General features: G+C 36.0%; 1 protein-coding gene across 1 annotated transcript in view; it reads right to left on the bottom strand.

Annotated features, from left to right (window-relative positions):
- ORC3 (origin recognition complex subunit 3) overlaps positions 1-16,868 on the bottom strand; it is a 44,985-nt gene extending 28,117 nt beyond the window's left edge. The window contains exons 1-8 of the mRNA XM_039343090.1: positions 16,736-16,868; positions 12,443-12,494; positions 11,988-12,085; positions 8,837-8,981; positions 4,650-4,754; positions 4,016-4,170; positions 2,132-2,268; positions 946-1,105 (exon numbers count right to left, since the gene is read on the bottom strand). Coding sequence (XP_039199024.1) covers positions 946-1,105; positions 2,132-2,268; positions 4,016-4,170; positions 4,650-4,754; positions 8,837-8,981; positions 11,988-12,085; positions 12,443-12,494; positions 16,736-16,759 — 876 coding nt within the window. The 5' untranslated portion in view covers positions 16,760-16,868. The remainder of the gene's footprint in view (positions 1-945; positions 1,106-2,131; positions 2,269-4,015; positions 4,171-4,649; positions 4,755-8,836; positions 8,982-11,987; positions 12,086-12,442; positions 12,495-16,735) is intronic.
- Positions 16,869-16,930: the final 62 nt, after the last annotated feature.

Below are 16,930 nucleotides of genomic sequence, written 5' to 3'. Positions count from 1 at the left end.
TAAATGATGTATTTCTGAAATAAGATGGCTAATTATTTCTACAATTGGAATTCTCAAGTTTTGAGAGTTTCTAAATGAGAAACCCTATAATGGCAAATGTTCTTTTAAATTCAACAGTATTAGTGCTTTTTTATGAACTGAGCTACTGATTTTTTTTTAAAGAACAGAGAATGAGATTAAGAAAATGGAGGCCTAGTTGGCTTGATAGAATTAAAACCCAAGCCTGTGCACCTCCACACCTCCATAATTTGCTTGAAGGCCAAGGAGAAAAAGGATCACCCATGTTTAGTTCCGCTAATGAAATTAATTGTTGTGGAGAACATATGCATAGGATTTTGATCTGAAATCTACAGTGGCAATTTTAATAAAAAGGTAGTCCTTGCTTAATGACCAGTCTTTTAGCATCCATTCAAAGATATAACAGACCTCCCCCAAGCTACCTATGATCTGATTTTGAAGTTATGTCTGCAATTTCACCACAAACACACAGTCACATGATCACATTTTGGGCACTTGGCAACCAGCTTGCATTTATGGCTGTTTGTAGAGTCCCATAGTCACATTGCTACACTTTTGGGGATTTTTGCCAATTTTCAGTATTTACTTCTGGTTTCCAGCAAAAAAAAACAAAAAACAAAAACCCATTGGTGAAAACAGGCTCACTTAACACCGAGGTGTTTGGTTAACAATTTTGGCATTTGCTTAACGACCGCTGCAAAAAAAGGTAGCAAAATTGGGCATGGGCATGTAGTGGCCTGTTTAATAACTGCCACAATTTACAATAATTCCAGGCTCAATTATGATAATAGGTGGAGAAGAACCTTTACAACTTAAGAAAACTGATCTTTTAAAATCGTTTTTTGAACAATGAACAGCTATGAACATTTTGGTTTTTATCAAGCATTTGCATAGAATATACAACACCTTCTTTTCTTAAAGTATTACCTTATCTATCACTTTAGTTAAATGTTCTTTGGAAGAAAGAGACTGGAAGAGTTCTATACATAACAAAGAGGACACTGAGTGAGGAAGCAGCTTATGGATGACCATTGGAGATGTAGCAATTCCAAAAATAAGGACCAGTGGAAATTCACGTATACAATGACTACGGTAAAAATAAACAATTGGGAAAAATTAATGTGTAAGAGAATCAGATGGCCTTTGACTTCTTCCATATATTTCAAATTCACAGAATTTATCAACAGTGTTGTACTAATACAAACAAGCGACCACCTTGATTCCAAAAACTAAAAAGAGACTTGCACTTTATATGTAAAGTAGATATTCTGTTTTCCTGATTATCATAAATTAAGGTGATCTATTAATGTGATATATACAAAACAGAAATGCAGTTTGTACAGTTCCTTGCAGTCCCAGTCAGAAATTAGAAAACAGAAACTTTACAAGTTCTTAGTTGGCTATCATACTATACTACAATAATCAGCTGTGTTTAATCTAAAATCTGGTCTAGTTCAATTGCATATTTGAATACTAAGACTTAATGTAATTTATAAAACAGGAGATTGAATGCTGTGATCAGTATCTAAATCACATGATCTCCATGTCTGCTAATTTTAATAATTTGTCCATCTTCCTCTATTAAGAAGATTAACAAAATACTCTGCAGCACATAGTAAATTTTTGGCTTGTGAGATTTTAACTGGGATGCCTGGATATTTTTAAGAATGTGTTTACTACTGTAAAATGACAAAAGGCATACCCAATATCTATTTTTGTACTGTTATGGAATGATGATATGGTATGTAAGAGTCCAACCAAATTGCAAAATTCTGAATTTCATTTTTTATTAATGCTGAGCAAATTCATCTCTGGATTAAATTTGCTCAGAGGCCAGCTAACAAATGTTTGCAAGCCTAACGGTTGAATTGTAAAAAAAAGAAAGAAAAAAAGAATTGGACTGTAAGTATGACTCCATAAGACATATGCATTTTTCTATAAAACCGTCTCCCTATAAAGTAAATTTCATAGGCAAAGCTAATTAACTCCAGTCAACATCTGTACTTATTGCAAGCAATAAAGAAAAAGCAAATATAACTCCAACTAGTAATTTATTTCCTGTAGAAAATGAACATGGACCAGAATAGCTTCAATTTTAAATTTGTTATCTTACCTGCTCATAATTATGAAATCCTGCAGAACTTTGGTTGTGAAACTTTCCATATCCTTGAAAATAATTACAACTGGAGGAGATTCCCAGTGTCTGGATGAAAATGTTCTCTTCTTACATGGAGATTCAGTTTCAGTTTTCTGCAAATCGTATTGCATATATTGAAACAATGAATTGGGGGGGGGGGGGAATACATTCTCTACACCATGATCTAAATTGTGGAATCCAAACAGGTACCACCACATTTTCCAACATAAAACAAAAAAAATGGGATATAAATGTAAGTAAATAAAAAAAGCAAAATAACGTTTTCCTGAAATATTTATTTATTAAAATATGTTTAACTCCCATTCCATTTTAGCAGTAAAAATATCCAATATTAGAGGTGGGCAATAAAATAAATAAATGAGAGTGCCATACAATCTAAAATATACAGTATATGATCCAAAAACATTGTTCTTCAGACATGTCTTGCAATGATGGGTGACCCCAACTCCAAAATGCTTATACTTGTCTCACCTACTGAGAGCAACAAATGAAACATAAAGAAAAAAAGAACCATAAAAATCCAAAAGGTAAAAAGCAATGTCTTTCATTTACAATTTACACGTTGCTAAGAGTATATAAAGGCAAAAATATTGCTATCATCATATACTTATTTCTATTATATCCCACCTTTGAGAGCTGAAAGTGGCAAACATTACATTGCCCTCTACTTTTCTTCACAATAATTCTATAAATTAATTTGGACTAAAACTGATTCCCTATGAAGAAAGATTGAAAAAACTGGGAATGTTCAGCCTTTAGAACACTGTGGGATGGGGATTTCAGACAGAACTCTTTGAATAACAAAAAGAATGTCCCCCAGAAAAAATCAGTATCTCTGGTCCAACATTCCAGAATGTGGAATAAAGTCTTAAATAACAGGAAGGCAGATTCTGATTGGCTTTTTTATTTTATTAAAAAAGGCTTCAAGCAATAAGACAGTGGACCAATTATTCATACAGGTTATAACTTCCCATTTACTGGATGTGGAGGTTGGATAACCATCTGTTGCAATGTTTTAATTTGGATTCATGTACTGAAATTGTGGTTGGACTTGATTTCCTAAATTATCACTTCAAACTCTGTAATCCTAGGATGCAAAATATCTATGATTCAAAAAAGTAATAAGTACCACGAAAGAGTACAGAGAAGAGCAACAAAGATGATTAGGGGACTGGAGGCTAAAACATATGAGAAACGGGTTGCTTGAATTGGGTATGTCTAGTTTAATGAAGAGAAGGACGAGGGGGGACATGATAGCAGTGTTCCAATATCTCAGGGGCTGCCACAAAGAAGAGGGAGTCAAGCTATTCTCCAAAGCGCCTGAAGGCAGGACAAGAAGCAACGGATGGAAACTAATCAAGGAGAGAAGCAACCTAGAACTAAGGAGAAACTTCCTGACAGTTAGAACAATTAACCAGTGGAACAACCTGCCTCCAGAAGCAGTGAATGCTCCAACACTGGAAGTTTTTAAGAAGAAACTGGACAGCCATTTGTCCAAAATGGTATAGGGTTTCCTGCCTGAGCAGGGGGTTGGACTAGATGACCTCCAAGGTCCCTTCCAACTTTACTATTATTATTATATACTTCCTATAATATTTGGGTTCACCCATCGTTAATAAAACATTCAAAATTAAATATTTTCTTTCCAAGATTTACATGGAATATAGAAGTATATAAAAAAAATTCTATCCAACATAATATATTTGTCTTTTTACATCTTAGAAGTCCGTATTCTTTTTAAAAAAGCTATTTAATCACTCTGATAGTACACAGGTTCTGAAATACCAATAAAAGTTTGAAAAGAATAGCACTATGTGAACTAGTAATTTTGAAACTTACTTGGATTACATTCTTATACCAATCGGTAAGCGATGCTACAGAGCAGCCTACCCTTTTGGGCGAAACCTTGGGACATTCTTCTTCTTCGGACGAATCCACTTCTACATCACAGCCCATGAGTTGTATAATCAACTTTTGTAGTAGCTGCTTTATTCCTTCCCAGTTCAAAAAAAATATATACAAAGACAAAATTGAAAAGTGCAATGAAAATGTGCAATGTTTGAGTTATTCTAAAAGAGAAACTAAAATTATATTTTTCTAGCTCTTTCACATAATTGATTGTTGTTTAATTTGGGATCCTCCAACATAAACCAATCCAAATTCCACATCAAACCAACTAAAAACTTTATTATGAAAAGGAAACCTAATTATACAATGTAAATCATTTATAGTAAGCAAATTCGCAGAATATCTTTATTTTACTTAGTTTACAGCAATATCAAGGGGGGGGGGGGAGAAATCTCAGCTTCCATTGGTTGCTGAAAGGCACCATGCATGTGCCCATTCACAGTTCAGAAGTAGCTTTTCCCCTTGAAATCTGAAACAGTGCACATCCAAATAGTTTTATAGAAGTACTTAGCATGTTGCTGAAATCATTATGGTAAAAGTTTCCCCAATATATTACAATGTTTACCTGGACATTCTTTGGCCTTCAGTGACACCACAAAAGGAGTGACCTCATCTCGAAGAACCTCAGAGAGACTTTTAATTGTTAGTTCATGGTCTGTAACATTTACACCTAGGAGAAAGAGCAGCCAAAACTGTATCATTCCTCTTTATGGATAGCTAAAACCAACAGAGAAAATTGCAAAGTCAATTTGCAATTCAAAACAAATACAAACACATCCAATATTAGTGGGGGAGGTAGCGCTCAATGAAATTTTAATTGCAGGACCATTTGCAGGAGAAAATAAAAAAAGATGCTTAGGCTCTACTAACATTTTTGAAAAATGCTAAAATTAAGATTCATGGAAAAAGGCATTGGGCAAAGGAATGTTACTATACTCTGAACTGGCAACAGGAGAACTAGGCCTTTCGCACAAAATGAATTTCGTAAGGAATTTTTTTTTTTATTAAAGTCACAATTGCAATTTCCATTTGACAACAAAAGGTCCCATAAAATGCTGTCCCTAATAAATTGTAATCAGCAGAGGTCAACTTTCATAGAAATTTCAGAGACATATAGACGAATTGTTGTAAATGTTAATGTAATCTGACACATAAGAAAGTAAAAAATATACAGTAAATCAATTCTAATTTAAAAAGAACTGCATTTTATGGAAATTAGGCTTGTCCAGCTAGAGCAGGTAGAAGATAACTTTTAGGCACTAGGTATTATGCAATTCTACATACCCCTATTAACTGATTTTTCCCTCCTATGACTTTCCCTCCCTCATATCCAGAATATTTAAAGGAAGGGCTCTTTGAGGAAAATCAATTTAAATGTGATCATACTACTATCTTACATTTGCAATAAAAAAGCTAAAGAAAAGCAGAACGGTGAATCTAATTACCTTATGTTCACACTAGGCTGATTAAAACATAAATTACATTGTGTTCATTACATGTGTTCATTTAATTTTATTCTGATATACTGTATTTTTCCGTGTATAAGACGCACCCTTGTATAAGACACTCTGGCATGCGAGTTTCTCTGCGCCAATCAGCTGTTCGGTGGAGCGCTGAACAGCTGAGCCGGCAAATCCGGAAGTTCAGCCGGCCGACGATCTTGCCCCTTCCCGTTAGTGGCAAGCCCACAGGGGCTTGATACCTGCACCAGTCGGCATGGCAACCCACACAGGTATGCCCTGGGCTGCAGAGGTTACCATTATTTTTCCGTGTATAAGACGGTGCACTTGTATAAGACGCACCTGATTTTTGAACAGGGTGTTTGCAGGAAAAAATAGCGTCTTATACACAGAAAAATACGGTACTGTATATCTCACTGTGCAAGAATTTTTAGACTCAATGTATGTTCTTTATATGCCTGAGATCAGCAGGTTTGGCCTGAAAGTCAAAGTGTATTCACTATCACTGCAAATGACACCACTGGTCACAAAATTAGATAAGTAAAATATTTTTAGATTATTGCAATCATTTGTACAAGTACAGCAATTTCCAGAAATAATTATAAATTTATGCTGTATTTCATCTCTTTTATACAAGTTAATTTATTTTATTTTCATTTCTTTAAAAACAGAAAGGAAAAAATGCAAGCATGTCAGAAGTAAGACAAAGTATAAACCATATGCTGTAATCAATCAAACAAAAATGTATCAATGACTATTAATATTTTTCCACATAATAAGCAATGACAGAACTCAATGCAGACATTTGAATCTTACTATAATATAGAAGAAATAGCAGAATGTAAACGACAAAAAGAAAAGCATAATGCTTGACTTCCAAAAGAAGAAATATTTAACTTGTTCACTTAACTTTCATTTTTGTGATATTAGGAAGAAATACAGAAATATATTTAAAAAATTATCAGGAAGCAGCCAAAATTGATTATTTTATAATGCTGTATACGAAGAATGTATTTCCATACTTTTTAAAATTGTATGTGGCATTATCATTCATCTTTTCTTTTTTTCTCTCAGAGGAAAAACAGATTGTACCAAAAAACATGAGACAATGGTTGGAATGGAAAAGTTGGAGATGGAGGGAGGTTAATAATTATTAAAGTCACAATACAGGTATTTGAACATACATTTTAGCTACCTTTATTGCATATTACACTGCATTTAAAACTTGAAACATAGCAGATTGTGACATTGCAGGCGTCCTGTGTTTTGAAAAACTAAGTAAAAATAAACTAAAACAAGAATTGTGGGATGGTCTGAAGCATCAAAGGCTGCTGACCTAAGAAAAGACAAGTGGACTATCCTAGAAATAAAAAAAAATGTGCTATGTACACATAAAACGGAAATAACAGAATCTGGAACCACAGGGAACACATATAAAATAACTTGTCAACAAACTAACTATTAGCTAAGAATGCATTAACAATTTACAATTTGCAAAGATTAGAGAAAGGGGATAAAATATTATTGTATTTGAAATTGGCCATGCCAAAGCTGATTTAAAATCACTGGGGTGCTGTACACAGGAGTTATATGGAACAGTGAAATATAAAGCATGTTATACTGTATAATTTAAACACTTTCCTTAAGGATTTAAGATGAAGTTAACCATCCTATTACCTTTAGGAAGCCACACAGGGTAAGAACATCTTTGAGAAGTTGAATTAGGTCCATGTGCTACAAACCACATGAGTTCAGAGCAAAAAATATGGGTGGTAATTAGACATTTAGAAAACACATGTTTAATGGTAGGGAGAATACTGGGCACAATCAGGCAGGGACTTCATTCTCAGTGGGTTCTGAAGAATAATGTTTCATGTCCAATCCTTAATGGAGAAAAATTCTTTTCTGTGATTCCCACAGGATTTGGAGGAAACTCACCAACAATAATCCTGAACTGAAGCTGTTCTGTAACTAGGAAAGGATTCAAATTTTTCCAAGCCAACTTGCAGGACAGATCAGTTATTGGAAACATTTGTTTGCAGTTTATTGCTGTCCAAGGAGGACAGGCCAGTTACTTAAAGTAAAGGCTGACATATTTTTGCCTCACACAAATATGTAGCTTTGGAACATTTTTCTCAATGAAGTAAATGAACAAGGATCGTGTTTTTGACTTATTTGTTTAATTGAATCCTTGTTTAGTTTTAGGACTTGTGTGGAAAATAGGTCATGTTATCCATCGGTCACATGCAGAACTATTAAAAAGAATTCACAAACATTTTAGCATCACTGTAAATTAGAAGCTCAGAATCTTCTTCTCTTTACGTAGTTTACATTTTCCCAGGCATTCTTTCTCCAACTAGAATAGCTTGGAAGTCAGACACAAAGAGAAATTCTTCAATATCACATTTACAGTCAGAAGTTTGCTTATGTATGGTTTTGCTACTAAGTTTGATGACATAACATTCTACGTCGCTGGGGCAAATGTGTATTTTTGAGGTTTGATGGCTAATAATACCACTTTTTTGGGGGGGGGGCAGTAGTACCATAAAATTATATATCAAGGGAAAGATAATTTAATCAAGAATGTAATGCAACATAGTAATAATCAGAAAAAGGAAGCACAACTTGCTTAGGTTGATATCAGGTAGCTTTCCTTCATCTGATTGTAGCCAATGAGCATGAGTGTTTAGAGAGCCAATCAGGTGTCATCTTGTTTTGGCAATGAGCCAATCACATCACAGTAGGATTCAGTTATTGATGTATTGAAGCTGAGAGGAAGACATTTGTCAGTGATCGCTATCAAGTTGGTTGGGTTTTTTTTTCTTTCCTTTAGTGAGCTTGTAAAATGTAATAAAATTAAAGTAGTGGTGCAAAGAGTTGACTGGTTGCCCAGAAAGCGATGTAAAATAGTATTATTAAGTGAACGAGGCTACAGTTATAAAGAAATTAGAAGAAAAATTGGTGGAAACTTAACCAAAGGTGGCATTTCTACTGTACACTTTTCCCAAAAGGTTTCCACAATTTTGTCCACTACTGTAATTTAACTAGTTAGCTAGGATCACAAATTGCATGTGCCAATAGAGGTTCAAACACTGTGCTCTAACAAAACCAAACAAAGCCATTCATAATGGTAACCTATTGCCATTCATAAATGATATACTAATTAACCATAACTTATTTTTAATTGCGTGATTCATGATACAACGGCTACCTTAAAATTCCATTTTTTAAGAATATGTTAAACGTAACTCTGTTTTTATTAATTAAATCAAAATATCAGAAAAAGCACTACCTAAAACAATAGCTGCAGTAGGAATTTCACTGGACTTCATCCGACAAATCCATTCTGCTTTCTTTTCCTTGAAATCTAAATGAGATTGTCTCAGAAATTTTATGAGGTTATCAAATAGGTTCTTATTCAAGTCCTCTTGTAGTTGCTGTAAAAAGAAAAAAAAAAGAGCCTCAGGCTTTTCAACTAGATCCCAGAAGATCTGTAACTGTTTTTAAACAGCTACAAAAGATAAGTGAAATTATTACAAACTTAAACATATAATGTATAAAACATATAATGCACTAGGTTTGCCTAACACACGTGGCACTCAAAATGGTGACCGCTAGCCTTCTGGCCTGCCTGAGAACTGGGAGAGCTGGAGGCTTCAGCCAAAGCCTGGCAAACCACTCTGAAAGTGAGCGGTTTAAATGCAGCGCTGAGATCAACGCAGAGAAGGGAAATGGAAGGGAAGGGAAAGGTACAACCTGATGGATCACCATTTAGCCTTTCCGCTAAAGACCAAAAGCCAATCTTCACCACGTCTCTCTTGGGCTAAGACTAAGTCATGACTGGGGATTCCTAGCCTGGGGAAGAGAGGCGTGGCAAAGGTTGATTGACTTAGTCTCTAGGGCAGAAAGGCAAGATCAACCCATCTGTGGATTCTCCATTCGTCATGTTGGAGAACAAGACAGATTCTACTTTTACATCTGAAGCTAAGGCCATAAAATGCATTCCATTATGTCTCTATATCTCTAGCTATTTCATTACTATATCTTTCTTTTGTTGGTCACTCTCTCTCAGCCCAAATCACCTCAAAGGGTTATTATGGGGGGGGGGGGAAGGAAGGAGAACACAGTATGTTGATTCCCTTGAGTTACTTATAAAGTAATAAAGGTAGGATAAAAATCAAATATATAAATAAATAACCTTATTATGAAAAACCTACTGGGTGAAATTCCTGACTGTTCAAAAGTTGTTCTATAGTACCTAAGTATACTTTTCCACAAACCTACTTTTTGACAGAATGTTTTTTTAATGACTCTAATTCCACTTACTAAGACAGTAGAGTGATAGCAAATCAAGCTTTGATTAGAGCATCTAACAAAACCGTGGAACTATTTCATTTTATTTACCCAATTAAGTATTTTCTGCCTGCCATAAGCTAGGGGCAGAATAAAGCATAAACCAAGAATCTGAAACAATTGGAATGAAAATTCAGTTATGGTAAGATGGTATGATATCACCAAGCCATTATCCACAAAAGCTTCTGTGTATAGATGAGTCATTACAAACAGGAATAATAGCCAAAATATTGTAACTTTATACTAACTTTACAGCTACCTTCTCATAGCTATATATACAGAATAGTAGACAAACATATATTCAAGGGACTCTTAGAAGTTTCTGATACCCAGAAGATGGAACAGACAATGTACTTCCCTGGGCATCTGTGTTCATTAGTTATCATGATCAGGAGCAGCAGTAACTCAAAGATGTTAGTCATTATTAGTTTCGGAAATTGCACTGACCATTCAGGGAACTGATTAATATTGAGTTATTTTATTGCAATAATTCATTAAATTCCTGGTTTCAATCATGAGAATTTGGGGGTAAATATTGAAATGTATTTAAAGTATATAGGTTTCATTACCAACTAATTTTATTCTGTTTTTATAGAACATCAGAAGGAAGGAGGAAAACTTAACCTACTCAGTTTTACTCTATTTTAGTAATCCCAAGACAGTAGAAAAGCTAAAGCTTTGGGAAACATGTCAGCCTTTTTTATAGTGAATTGAATACTCTGTTTATGTTTTGGCAGAATATTCAAACATTGTATAACAGAATTTTATACATCTTGTGCTGCTCATAGCACTTTTAATAAACTGGACAAAGAATCCACAATTACAGTCAAATTATATATTATTAGTCTGCAAAGGAACTTATGAAATGCTAAGACTATTTTTCCCATATTGACAAAATCTAGTAACTTATTAATCCATCTCTCTATATTTATATGTATGTAGAAATTTCTACATAGGCATATATGCATTCCTGCATAGTGTTTATGCAGAAACACGTCATGCAGAAGTACATAACACCACAGTAAGAAATTATATTTATTGATGCCGCTAGATTTACTCCCAAATAATTTATGCCACATGTACAGATATTACCAAACTGTTTCCAGATTAATAATATTTCCCTCTGTATGAATACACTGACTGCAGTGAGAAGACTCATCCTCCATCAGGAAAAAAAAAAGATATTTGTCTAAGGAACCTTATTCTAACTAACTGCATTGTTCCATAAACTTGTTCTTAAGAATTCATTTGAACCCACATTTAGAATCCTCAGGTTTCACAAGTGATAAAGGAGAGAAAACAGAATAATCACTATTTATAACTCAAACACTTTCTCCTGCAACCCTAATTATCTTCATGTTGCTCAAGAGGTTGAAAAAGCCTTCAGAACTGGGAGGATCTGCTGGGGGACGCAAAAGGAAAGGGGAGCTAAAGCAGTGTATCCCCCATCCCCCATTTTCTAGCAGAAAAGCACTCTAGTTATTTTCAAAGTGTTTGGATTTAACCTGTAACCATAGAAAAATATCCATGCTTTATAGCAGCATGCATTATTGACTGAAAGAAGTCAAGAGAGAAAACTCAGTTCATATAAATACAGAATTCCTGTGTGAACAGTGATGAGTGCTGTCTCCCTTTGTAGCTATCACCATGCTAACAGCAAACAGCCAATTGCCAGTATATATAACAGAACTATTTACAGTGAGAAATATTTCCACGTACAAGCAAAATTTCAATGTGATCTCAAGAGTTCAGATTCACAGCTGTTTGTAAATGCTTCTCTCCTGTAAACATTCACACTGCACTCATGATCACCAGCTCTTTGTTTATAGCACAATATGCCTTTCAAAGGAAAAAGATTGCTCTCTGCTGCTTGCATGTTGAATTCTACACTTGCTTGTGTTACCTGTATAAAGTTATCATTCTGCTCAAAAAAATAAAAGAAAACAAAATTGCTCCAAATGTTGTTACTTCACTTAGTGTGATCAGCACTTTAAAATAGTTTATATTATTTGTTTATTTGGAATGCTCTCTGTAGACTTCTTGAACAGACATGAAATCATTTCCCAGTTAACATTAAAAGCAATACTCACCTCTGTTTCAGATTTAATTTGTTTCCATAACAACAGACAAGTATCAAGTCGTAACTCACTATTATCCAAATCATTGTTTCCCTTATTGAAATAGTCAGCTAGAAAAACAAGACAGAAAAAGATGCGTGTTTACTCTCAGTATTCGTAAATTAAACTTTTAAGAGAGCACTAAAAAAATATTGGGATTTATTTCTTTTCATCTGAGAGTGGAGGTTAAACACAAACTCAAACTTGCAGCTAGAAAAAAAGCTCAAGATGAAATAAAACAGATGTCTGAAATTAACATATATGTAACCTCATTTGTATTTATATATACAAACTATCCTTCCCTTTTTTTCTAATTTGTGTTTCATTGCCTTGTCAAAGTGATAACTTTCATTTTATTACATACAAAATATTAGTCATGTAATTTTCCTTTTGCTGCAGGAAATTTACAGTATCTATTGCACACTAACCTGCTGAAGATCTTTTTCTCTTGTTAGAATTTGGCTTGAATACAAAGCAGCCCTAAAGACAGAGAGAGAGAGAGAAATATTGATTCCATTAAACATTTTGGCCTAATTCTACACTGACAGAAATGACCTATTATAAGTGATGCGCTTATTTAATTTTATATTTCCTTCATTAACATTTGCTCCTCCAAACTTCACCTTTTTGCAACTGGAAAAACTAGAAACACTATCTTTTATTTATATAAAATTATTTTTATCTATGCCATTTTTAGTAAACTAAGTAGATGTGAATGAGCTACTCCAAATAGTACAGAAGAAACCATATGTGTTTGTGTGCCGAATCAACCCACATTAAAAACAATTCCATGGGGCTGGCATCCAAGGAATATAATTATGTTTTATTGTGTATATTCCCTAATGTCTCAACAAAGAACAATCAGAGTTTTTTTCTAAGACGAACAAAGGATTTATTAAGTGGACTAACAAATATGCTACCTTCACTTTTATAAGAAACTGAATATCTGCAATTGCCACTGTTTCATAAAGGAATTTTTAGAACGTTTTCTTCATGGTAGGAAAAATACTTTTCAATATATTTTACTTCAAAATATGAATTTCAAAATAAATATTTTCTATCATGAAAAAAATTCAAATGCATAAAACTATATTTTACACAACATAATGTTCACAGTTTCAAAACAATAAGCAAAATTTTCAAAAATGTATACCGCCAAACAAAATAAAGGTTTGTTCTTATTTACTGTTTTTTTTTTAATTTCTAAAGATTTTATGTACAAAACCTTTAAATATGACAGGGTCATTTGATAAATATTGTGTTTATTCTTATATATATTTAATTATATTGATTTATTTAATATTTATTTATTCACAAGAAATGACTGGTATAGATTCCCTTTCAGAGAAAGTATGAAGAGAATGCTGTTTTAAAAGCTGCCCATAACATGAAAATATTGTATATATCAAACAAAATATGCAATACCCAAAAAGTGAGCTTTTCCTACATAATGCTGAATTTTTAGTATTCAAGAAGTATATCAATTATCTATTATCACAGCATGGTTTAAACATGAGACATAGTAACATATGAAGTCTTCGCTGGCTCAGGCCAAAAGCTTATCTAGAATTGTACTTCATGCCTGTACAAACCCCAAATTATACAGGAAATTGGAATAAATCAAGAGTCATTTACCCAAAACTGAATAAACAGATCTAACTCTCCTTTGTTATTGAACAAAAATTTACTTGTGTTGCACTGAAACACCCGTGTGCTGAGACTAGCAATACTGCAACAATCTTATTAAAAACTGGGAGGAACAAATGATATTCAACTTGGGCAAATTACAATGCTGGAGAGGGGAGAAGGATTTCAAGATCAATTTGATCTGTCTTCAGACTGGAGCTAACCTTAGAATACTATCATTGTTGTCATCCTAATCAGAGTCAGTCTTGTGATTGGATCACATTCATAATATTTTGGATTAGTGATAGGATCACAGACACAGCTTTGGGAACTGATTGGGCAACAAAGACTCAGATTACAACTATGAAGAAGAATTAGGTCAGGGGTCTTCAAACTTGGTCCTTTTATGACTTGTGGACTTCAACTCCCAGAATTCTTCAGCCAGCGTGCCAGTCAGCCAGTTTGAAGACCCCTGAATTAGGTGGTTTTAGCACACCACAACTGAAATTGTTTGAGCAATCAACTAAAACAGTCTTATGACAAATTATGCAGATAGTCCTCAAGTTATAATGGCAATTAGGATTGGGATTTCCATTGCTAATTGATGCAGTCATTAAGTGAGAAGCTAATGTGACCATGACATGGGAAGAGATGGGAGACACAAGCAATAAGCTGGTGGGTGAGAGTTATAGGTGGGGTGAGCAAAGGTGGGTGCTGGAAAAGGAAGAACAGGAGCCAGGGCCATGAATTTTCCAAGCCATGTGCCACTGCTGGCCAGGGCAATCCTGCCAGGCAGTGGCCTTTTGGAGATACACCCACCCCATCCCCACCCCGCCCATGGTGCATGTCCAAAATGCCTGGCAGCAATTGAATATTTCCTCTGTGATAAGGCAGCTGGAGGAGGAGGGCAAACAGAGCCCCCACTCCTTAGGACTTGAGACCAGATGGTGTTGATAAGTTCTGCAGAGGGGAGGCATGCAAAGTGAAAGTCAGCTGGTGGCATTGGGGGGGGGGGACATGATCATAAATGTGATGTGATGACTGTGAGGTGCTATGATGATCAGAACTTTGAGGATTGGTCTTATGTCCATTTTTTCAGTGGCATTATAACTTTAAAAAGTCACTGAATAAATGGACCAACCCATACTGGATTTAGACCAGTGGTTCTCAACCTGTGGGTCGGGACCCCATTTGGGGTCGAATGACCATTTCACGGGGGTCGCCAAACCACGCTGTTCGCCATTTTTTTCCCTTTTCCCTAGCTGTCCTACTCCCTCTTATTGGTGGCCACACCCACTTGGGGGTCACCACAACATGGGGAACTGTATTATGGGGTCACGGCATTAGAAAGGTTGAGAACCACTGATTTAGACCAAAGGCTATACATTGGGTTTGGGAAGACACTGGGAGATCTCTAGAAGAGATGCTAAGAAAGGGTTAGAATAATATTTAAGAGAGGAATATCCCATGTTTAGTAAATGGGGATAGCTCTCTAGATCCACTAGACATGGCTCCCAACTGGTGACTCAAGATTGTCAGTTTACCTACAGTTCATGGGGCCAAATGGGTTATTTGCTCAAGGAAAATGAACAAAAACAAAAATTAAAGACAAAAAAAACAACACACTACCGTTATTTTTGCTTCTACTCTTTCCTCTGGATCCTGAAAGTTTTATTAGAAAATAAGAGCAATGAATAGTTGTAATCTAATGTTTAGTTTGGAAATATGCCCAGCTTCCCAGAAAAACAATGGAAAAGCAGCAATTTTGCAGGAAGGGGAAACCTACAGTTGGTGGCAAGCAGCATCCTTGTGGATCAGTCTTTGCAATTGTTATGACCTCTGTAGAACTCGTTTTGTGAGTTTTCAAAGAACCCATGTTCCCCAAATTTTAGCCACACCAGCCACAAACCTTTGGCGATCTCTTTTCTAGAGATACTGTGTACTGTCTAGCAAGAAAGCACTAAGAGAGGTTACACTATAGCAGTGGTTCTCAACCTGTGGGTCGGGACCCCATTTGGGGTTGAACGACCATTTCACTGGGGTCGCCAAACAACGCAGTCTGCCACTTTTTTCCCCTTTTCCTTAGCTGTGCTACTCCCTTTTATTCTATTGGCTTTTGAAAGCCAACAGAATAGAGTCTCTTGAATAGAGTCTAATTCTATTGGCTTTCAAAAGCCAATAGGAATTGTCCAGGCTGTCTCTGCCCTGCTGAGCCCGCCAAAAGTCCCATTCTGCAAACGGTGCTGCACCAATTGAGTAGTCCTCGACTTAAGACCGGTTGGGGGTCGCGGCATTAAAAAGGTTGAGAACCACTGCACTATAGCTTCTTTCTACAAATACTAGGGAAAATAAAAGGCAAACTGGTTACTTATGGAAATGCCTGTGTGCTTTCCTGGCAGAAATAGTTAAATAGTTTGCTTTCTTCACTTCCCAGTGTAGCCTACCACCTTGGGATTTCCCGCATATATCCCATCAATACATTAACCAGATGTCTACTTACTTACCTTAACCATGATCAGCCAGGAAAGGCAAGGAAAGTGCATATTTTCTGGCATGAACATCTCCTTTCCTCACCTCCCTCTCTCACCCCAAAAGGTTTGTCTGCCAGTTAATAAATGAGGGAAAACTTCTTTAACAGGGCTATTCCATCCGGGAGGGAAAGACGCCCCCTTTCTACTATGCTACCTCCTAAACATGGAACAGGAGAGTTGTGAACAACGCAGATTGAGGGACTTGACCGGGTGAAAAGGACAATGACCACAATCACATTTTTTTTTCAGACTCCTCGCTTTGCTTTTTTTCCACTTAGTGTCTTCCTTTCGGGCCAACAACCTTTTCTGCCAGTTTTCCATCTTCCCAATGGGAAAGAAAGAAAGAAGCGAGTTGTTGTCGCCGCGCAACACAACCCACACACAGCGGGAAAGCCACCAAACTACAGCTTCAGCGACCCATATGCGCATGCCCGAAGAGGGAGGGACATTATTAAGCGACCACCAGGATCGCAAACTGACTCCCTCACACAGACCCAAAAGTGAGGCGTCCGTTCGATTCCTCGAGGGAGGAGACTGAATCCACTCCCTCTCCTTCCGACTCACCTTGGAAACCGAGCACGTGCTCATAGCGAAGGCTGAAGCCCCCTCCGGCGCCGGGCTAGACCTCCAACATTCGTGAACGGACTTCCGGAAGGACACCTTCCCCGCTAGTCCCGTCCACACACGCACTTCCGGAATCAGGAGCGTGCAGCCGTTTCTTTCCCGCCCTGCGAATGCTATGGTCTAGCCCAGTTCGTG

Source organism: Crotalus tigris, unplaced genomic scaffold, assembly GCF_016545835.1.
Source record: "Crotalus tigris isolate CLP2741 ecotype Arizona unplaced genomic scaffold, ASM1654583v1 scf7180000017833.3397121, whole genome shotgun sequence".
In the NCBI taxonomy this organism is placed as follows: domain Eukaryota; kingdom Metazoa; phylum Chordata; class Lepidosauria; order Squamata; family Viperidae; genus Crotalus; species Crotalus tigris.
Note: the sequence above shows the minus strand (reverse complement) of the source record. Positions and strands in the feature narration are given on the sequence as shown.